The sequence below is a fragment of the Arachis stenosperma genome, chromosome 4 (assembly GCF_014773155.1).
Source record: "Arachis stenosperma cultivar V10309 chromosome 4, arast.V10309.gnm1.PFL2, whole genome shotgun sequence".
In the NCBI taxonomy this organism is placed as follows: domain Eukaryota; kingdom Viridiplantae; phylum Streptophyta; class Magnoliopsida; order Fabales; family Fabaceae; genus Arachis; species Arachis stenosperma.
The window spans coordinates 22,880,690-22,889,290 of NC_080380.1; the positions used below are offsets into that span (position 1 = coordinate 22,880,690).

Sequence of the window (8,601 nt, forward strand, 5' to 3'; positions counted from 1 at the left end):
CTAAGTCTCTGAGGAACTTATTGAGTTTCAAAGATATTCGCCGAAATGGATATCATGTTGAGACAATGAATGAGGAAAATCATGAGTATTTATATCACAACTCATGATTCAAATAAGAAAGTTATATTAGAAAAGTTATCCTCACTCTCATATGTGTTATATTATACCAAGATTAGTGCAATTGAATTACATGCCATTGTAAACCAGAAGTTTACTAGCCCAAATGAATTCATAACTTGGCACGACCGATTGGGTCATCCGGGAACAACCATGATGCGAAGAATTATTAAAAATTCCCATGGATATTCACTAAAGAACCAGAAGATTCTTAAATCTAGTGAATTTTGTTGTGCTGCATGTTCTCAAGGGAAGTTAATTTTAAGGCCATCATCAGTAAAGATTGGATTTGAGTTCTCTGAATTCCTAGAAAGGATTCAAGGTGATATATGTGGACCTATTCATCCACCATGTGTATCTTTTAAATATTTTATGGTCCTAATAGACGCATCTTCGATATGATCACATGTGTGCTTATTGTCTTCTCGCAACCTGGCGTTTGCGAGATTACTGGGTCAAATTATTCGATTAAAAGCACAATTTTCAGAAAATCCAATCAAAGCAATTCGTATTGATAATGCTGGTGAATTTACTTCACAAACTTTTGATGCTTATTGTATGGCTAATGAAATAAGTGTTGAACATCCAGTAGCTTATGTTCACACACAAAATGGGTTAGCAGTATCACTTATTAAACGCCTCCAATTAATTGCTAGACCCTTAATTATGAGAACAAATCTCCAACCTCGGTTTGGGGCATGCTATTTTACATGCCGCAGCACTTATTCGTTTGAGGCTAACGAGTTACCATCAATTCTCTCCTATGCAATTAGCTTTTGGCCAGCAGCCAAATGTTTCCCATTTAAGAATATTTGGGTATGCTATATATGTTTCCATTGCACCACCTAATCGCACCAAAATGGGACTCCAAAGAAAATTGGGGATATATGTTGGATATGATTTTCCCTTTATAGTAAAGTATCTTGAGATACAAACTGGGGATGTATTTAAAGTCCGATTTGCGGATTGTCATTTTGATGAATCAAAATTTCCAACATTAGGGGGAGAGAGTAAGCTTCCTGAAAAGGAACTTAATTGGAATGCATCATCCATGATGCATTTAGATCCTCGATCAGGGAAATGTGAACTAGAAGTTCAAAAGATTATACATTTGCAAAGAATAGCAAATGAATTGCCTGATGCATTTTCCAATACAAAGAGGATAACCAAGTCTTATATACCAACAAAAAATGTCCCAATTTGAATTGATGTCCCAATTGGATAAATTGCCACCGAAGTAAATACACGTTAGAAGCGTAGCAGGCCTGTCGGTTCCAAAGACAAAAATCCTCGAAAGAGAAAAGAGGTCAATACTATTCCTGTTGAAAAAGACATAGTAAAGACACCTACAGTTGTCCAAAATTTTGATATAGTTTTAACGCCAGAAGATGTTCAGGTACCTGAAAATTGGGAAAATGACGAGATCTCGATAAATTATGTCTTTACAGGAGAGAAATGGGACCGAAATAACACAATTGTCAATGAAATATTTGCATATAATGTGGCATTAAATATCATGAAAGTAAGGATCTTGAGCCAAGATCAGTCGAAGAATGTCGACAAAAGAATGATTGGCTAAAATGGAAAGAAGCTATGAAGGCTGTTGCAAAACGTGAAGTCTTCGGACCTGTAGTCCGTACACCAGAAGATGTAAAACCTGTTGGATACAGATGGGTATTTGTGAGAAAACGAAATGAGAAAAATGAAGTTGTACGCTATAAAGCTTGACTTGTGGCACAAGGTTTTTTCACAAAGGCGCGGTATAGATTATGAACGTATTTCCCTGTAGTGGATGCGATAACATTGCGTTATTTGGTCAGTTTATCTGCATATCATAAACTGCATATGCATTTAATGGATGTGGTAACAGCCTATTTATACGGCTCATTAGATCGGGATATCTATATGAAAGTCCCTAAAAGGCTAAAGATATCTAAACCATCCAATGAATATTCGCAAGGGTTATACTCAGTCAAATTGCAAAAATCTTTATATGGTCTGAAGCAATCTGGACGAATGTGGTATAATCGTCTTACTGAGTATCTGGCCAAAAATGAATTCAAGAATGATGATATCTGTCCATATGTTTTCATAAAGAAATCTGCATCTGGATTCATTATAATTGCTGTGTACGTTGATGATTTAAATATCATTGAAACTCCTGAAGAGATTCTAACTATTATAAAATCTCTAAAAGAGGAGTTTGAAATGAAAGATCTTGGAAAGACTAAATTTTGTCTTGGCTTGCAGATCGAGCTTACAAAAAATGGGATCTTTATTCATCGAACGACATACACAAAAAAGATCTTGAAAAGATTTTATATGGATAAGTCACATCCCTTGAGTACCCCAATGATCGTAAGATCTTTGGATGTGAAAAAGGATCAATTCTGTCCTAAAGAAGAAAATGAAGATATCCTTGGCCCTGAAGTACCATATCTTAGTGTCATTGGAGCGCTAATGTATCTTGCTAATAATACACGACCCGATATATCATTTGTTGTGAATTTACTAGCAAGACATAGTTCCTCTCCAACCAGAAGACATTGGAGTGGAATCAAACAAATCTTTCGATATCTTCATGGAACGGTTGATATGGGATTGTTTTATCCATATGGATCCAAGTCACAATTAGTTGGCTATGCAGATGCTGGATATTTGTCTAATCCACATAAAGGGAGATCTCAAATAGGATACCTGTTTACATATAGTGGAACAGCTATATCATGGAGATCCACGAAACAAACGATTGCTGCAACATCCTCTAATCATGCCGAAATACTAGCGATTCATGAAGCAAATCGCGAGTGTTTTTGGCTCAGAAGTTTGATCCAATATATTCTTTCATCATGTGGACTGATTGACCATAAGATAGCTCCAACTGTCCTGTTTGAAGATAATACAACATGTATTGCTCAACTTAAAGGCGGATACATCAAAGGTGATAAAACAAAGCATATTTCTTCCAAATTCTTCTTCACTCATGATCTTTAAAATCAAGGGACAATTGATGTCCAACAGATCCGCTCAAGTGACAATTTGGTAGATTTATTTACAAAGTCATTCCCAAAATCCTTATTTGAAAGATTGGTACATGAGATTGGGATGCGCCGATTTCGAGACATTAAATGATGTCGGCAAGAGAGGGAGACTGTACTCTTTTTTCCTTGGTCAGGTTTTCTCCCATTGGATTTTTTCTTGACAAGGTTTTTAATGAGGCAGTCACCATCACAAAGGATTTTGTACTCTTTTTTCTTCACTAAAGTTTTTTTCCATTGGATTTTTCTTTAGTAAGGTTTTAACGAGGTATAATTCTAAATGGTCATCCAAGGGGGAGTGTTGTGATAAGGATGAAAGATGAGGTGAATGACCATCATTAATATCGGCGGTTGATTTTTATTTTTAATACTGAATGAAGTTGAAAATGCAAACTTCACACGCCTATAAATAGAAAAGCAATTTGAGAAATATTATAGACAGAAGCAATAAAACACCTTTCTCTCTCTTTATACACTACTAATAGTTTCTCTTTTTCTCTCTCTTTACGTTAGTGCATATATTAATAAATATATGAATAATCTCTATTGAGCTAATTATACTAGTGTCTTCTATTTACATATCTTTATTTTATATTTAGTATATCTTTTATTTATTTTACAACAACAAAGATTATTTTAAATTTTTTCTACTAAAATAAGAAATATAAATATGAAGAGAATTTAAATTAAGAAAAAATCATAAATATAACTTAAATGACACTAAAATCACTATAACTTTTTGTACGATCTAATTACATTAAATCCAAGTAAATGAAATCAAGTATATATCATTTAAATCAGAATAATACCGAACTTATTTAATTATGATGAGCAACCAAAATTCAAAACAACTATGTTACATGCATGACTGTGATGCATTGAAACAATGATTGCATAACATATTCCCATTTTCCTACTTAACTGAATTCAGTTAAGCCATGTTGACCTGCTAGTCAAGCTTCTCAAAAAAATTCATAGCCATGCAAAAATGATTTGATGATCATTGTCCCATGAAAGATATAAAATAGATATCATATTCTCTTGTCTAAACCAAATACATCACAACACTGATTGGTAACTAGTAATTATAATTCACAAATACAAATTGATTTATCAATAAGTAACACTTACTAGTACTTAGATACAAGTACACAACTCATTTTATTTACTTTATGAACGACTACTTAGTTTTATTGATCACTTGTTTAAAGTTGAAAATGATGCTGCTTTATTTGCTTCCTTACTAGAATGATGCCGGCACATGGTTCCCGATCCGCTATCAGTGAAAAGATAAGAAACCGTTAACATCATTCAAAGTCCATAGGTTAAACAATATTTTATATCAACAAAATTGAAATAAGATCAACTTAAAATAAATAAAAAAAGAAGGTATTACCAATCAAGCTAGTAGTTATTGCATATATCACCACCGTTGCCACTTTGACATAACTTTTTCTGTTATGTTGTTCAAGAATCGGAAGTAAGCATGTCTCCATGAGCGATTGAAGAGGATAGTGCCAAAGATCCCCCAGAATCCAACAAAGAATCCCAACCCCATGCTTGCAAAAAATGCTTGAATAAAACCATCATTCTCATCTTGGGTTTTAACCAAAGATTCTTGACATGGCCCTTCCTTGGGACACATTTTTTTGAGAGGTAGCCCACAGAGATTTTGATTTCCTTCATAACTAGAGGTATTAAAACTCTGCAACTGTGTGCCAGTTGGAATTTGTCCTGACAAATTATTATGTGATAGATCCAACACAGAGAGAAAATTAATTTGTGCAAGACTAGAAGGAATGGAGCCAAATAAATGGTTTCTTGACATATCAAGAGACTCCAATGATAACAACCTTCCAATTCCTGAAGGAATTTTTCCTGTCAAGTTATTTCTTGATAAATTCAATGAAACTAGCTCCACCAAATTCTCAAGTTCTGATGGAATGTCTCCTGACAAGTGATTGTTTGAGAGATCAATAGCTTTTAAAAGCAGGTTATCATTCTCAAATATATGTTCTACACCTTTCCACGTCAACAAAGAAATTATATTATAATCATACCCATACATTCCAAAAGTGTGGTTGACAGTATAAGAATGATAATAGGAATCTGGTAAGAACCTTTCTTGGGTCGTCATTGCGCTGAAGTTAATGAAACATTTGGGAATTGGGCCCCACAGATGATTAACCGAGAGATCCAAGACGTGAATGCCATTTAGAAAACAAAGAGATAATGGTATACTTCCAAAAAAGTGATTTTTTCGCAAGCTTAAAATTTGCAGTTGTTGTAAGCTGCTTCCAATCCAAGAAGGAATGATTCCTGAAAATTTGTTCTCTCCTGCATCCAGCATCACTAAATTTTTGCAATGCTTCATCGAGAAAGGAAGCTCCCCCGTCAAGCTATTGTTTCTCAATATCAATACACGAAGCTCAAGAACTGATCCCATTGAAGTGGGAATTTGTCCAGAAAAACTATTGTTACTCACATCTATATAAGCTAATGATTTAAAATTCTCCCAACAATCAGGGATTTGACCAGATAAATAATTGTTTGAAATATCTAATTGGCCTAATCTTTCAGCTGTATCATTGGCACATACAAATGAAGTAACATCTGAAAATTTATTGTTGGACAGATCCAGGGACACAGCTCTTCGTAAAAATGCTGGGATTGAGCCTTCAAATTGATTCGCAGCTAGGTATATGGAAGGATATTCCGTAAGCCTCAATGGAAAATCTGGAATTATTCCGGTGAGATTGTTGTACGAAATGTTCATCGTGTTTAGCCTTGTTGATAGATCCCAAAACCAATTCGGAGTGATATCCGAAATGCCAGCATTAGAAATATCAAGCCGCGTTAATGTTTTCTGTGTCTTCAACCATTTTGGAAAATAGGGACCCAACATGCAATGCTGCAACATTATCACTTGCAACTGAAAAGGTGGAATCCAGTCAGGATTAATTTTCAAAACAAATGAGTTGCCAGATAAGCTCAAGACCTTCAACTTAGACATATTATGAAACAGAGAGTCTGTGATCACCCCTTCCAAAGAGTTTGAGTTCATGATCAATGTCTCCAACTGTGACGGAAATTGAATTCCTTCAGGAACCTTCCCGTTTAGCTTATTTTGAGACAAATATAAATCTGCTAAAGACGGGAAAATTGAGATGTCAGGCAAAGTTCCATTGAATTGGTTATTTTGGAGATACAAATGTTGGAGCGAGTATCTTGCGCATCCAGACAAGTGCTGGATTGCAACTGGAAGCTCTCCCGTCAGAGTGTTGTAGGACAAGTCTAATGATGCGAGATTACATATGTTTCCAAATGACTTTGGAATTCCACCTTCTAGAGAGTTCGTACTGATGGACAAAGCCTTTAACTGAGATGGCAATCTGATATTGTCAGGTATTTTCCCTCTTAACTGATTATGGATGAGGGACAACTCTTTTAAAGATGGGAATATTGAAAGGTCATCAGGTATTGAGCCAGTGATCTGGTTATAGCCTAATGACAACCTTTGAAGTGAGTGAGTGACACAGCCAGCTGAGAGATTGTGAAGAATTGAATCCAAATCTTCAGTCAAATCGCTACCAAACACTCGCAAAGAAGATAAGGTGCATATATTCGCAAAGGATTTGAAATCCCTGGCTGTGATTTGATAATAAGATATGTCAAGCCGCTCAAGTGATTGCATTGTGTTGTCAAAATGATTTGATGTGGCAGGTGTGGAACTCCATAAGAGGCTGGAAACAAGTTGAAGTTCAACAAGGTTGGAAGTGACATTGGACAACCATTGGAACAACAGGGAAGAAGTGAAGGTGTTATCAAAAAGATTCAAGATTGAAAGAGAATTAGGAAATTTGAACATGGAAAGACTTAGTGTTTGTGAAGAGATAAAATGATCTGAAAGTGCACAATCGAGTAGGCTGAGTTCTGTTAGTGTGGAGATATTACTGATGGCTTGTATCCAGTTATAAGAATTGTTGAGATTCAATATAGAGCTCAAGCCAAGATTGGTTAAAGAGGTAAGAGTGGATAACCATTGTCCTCCACCACCATTCCCATCATCATTCATTTTGAGAGAACCACCTGAACCGTCAAGGTAAAGCTCGTGCAAGCTTGAAAGGTTCCCAAGTTGAGATGGTATTGTTCCTTGAAAATCATTTAGATAGAGATTAAGATACTCCAACTTGGACAGATTTCCAAGTTGATAAGGGATTGAACCCTCTAATTCATTCCCATAAAGATTCAAGTATGTTAAATGAGGAAGAGATCCAAATTGAGTTGGAATTCTTCCACCAAAGCGACAAGATGACAAGTCAAGATACCTCAAGCTGGTGAGGTTACCAAAGAATTCAGGGATATGGTAGTCTTCAAAACCATTGAAACTGAGGTTCAAGTACCTGAGATGCTGCAATTCCACTAATGAGCTCGGAATCTCACCTGTTAAAAATCTTTCTACCTCGGTATAGTCATTTCCGAACATGTCCTCACCGTGAAGGTCGAGACTGATTACATGGGCAGTGAGGTTGTTGCAGCGAACACCGTTCCAATGGCAGCAATCACGACCCTTCCACGAAGAGAGCATGCCGTAGTCATCAACCATGGCGGCCTTGAAATCCAGCAGTGCTTGCCTCTCCTGCTCTGCGCACTTGACCTTTCCTCTTGCTGCAGTAGCACAAACAAGAAGAAGGTCCACCGTAATAAAGAGTAAAACAGCTTCAATCAAAATCAGATTATTCATCCTCATCATGACTACGCTCATCCAAGTGAAGTATGAACTCAAGAATGAGTGGTAATAACTGGAATGTGCCTGTTATAGCACCATATATGGATCCAATATGTAGTAGAGGACCTCGATTCATTGCTATTAATTACTGTTACTATCATGTCCCACTAAATTTCCAGAGTATTTCTGACGTTGTTGCAACTTTGAAATTTCTTGCACCATTTTCTACGGAATGAAGCTACACGAGGAGGACCACAATCTTTATAGAGTATCTTCCTTGAAGCAACCATGCATTACTATCAATTATTTTCGTTTGGGGTAAAAAAATATATTCCTAGCATTTAAAATATGAAAAAGTTTGGCAACAAAAAATTTATTTCATTTATATAATTTAATAATATCTTAATTTTTTATTTTACTCTCTTATCAATCCACTTACCATATTCTTATCAATCCTACTTATTAATGATATTAATTATAATATCATATCCCTATAATTATTTGTCATTTTCATAATTACTACTTAATTTTTTTTATTAATTTAAATTTTATATTTAAGAATATAATAAATACTAATAATAATAAAAAACTATAATAATAATAATATTCATTAAATGATTTTAATTTTAATTAATTTTTAATTCATTTATTTTATTTATTAACATGCCAGGAATTAGCAAACATAAAGGCCTTGTTTAATAGATTTATCATTGTTAG

At 35.1% G+C, this 8,601-nt stretch overlaps 1 protein-coding gene across 2 annotated transcripts; it reads right to left on the reverse strand.

The window, feature by feature from the left end:
- Positions 1-4,067: 4,067 nt before the first annotated feature.
- Positions 4,068-7,946, reverse strand: LOC130973815 (receptor-like protein EIX2). Of its 2 annotated transcripts, none has more exons than XM_057898484.1 (2): positions 4,552-7,946; positions 4,068-4,431 (listed from the first exon to the last, which is right to left on the reverse strand). In XM_057898484.1, exon 1 carries the CDS (start codon positions 7,918-7,920, stop codon positions 4,579-4,581), a length of 3,342 nt encoding a protein of 1,113 aa, XP_057754467.1. In that variant the 5' UTR covers positions 7,921-7,946; the 3' UTR covers positions 4,068-4,431; positions 4,552-4,578. The 2 variants fall into 2 exon arrangements, with proteins under 2 accessions (XP_057754467.1, XP_057754469.1); XM_057898486.1 differs by lacking the exon at positions 4,068-4,431 and having other exon boundaries at positions 4,926-5,177; positions 5,276-7,946.
- Positions 7,947-8,601: the final 655 nt, after the last annotated feature.

Bases quoted from the DNA above. Each gene is read 5' to 3' on its own strand.
- LOC130973815 (XM_057898484.1), bottom strand. From the start codon at position 7,920: ATGAGCGTAGTCATGATGAGGATGAATAATCTGATTTTGATTGAAGCT.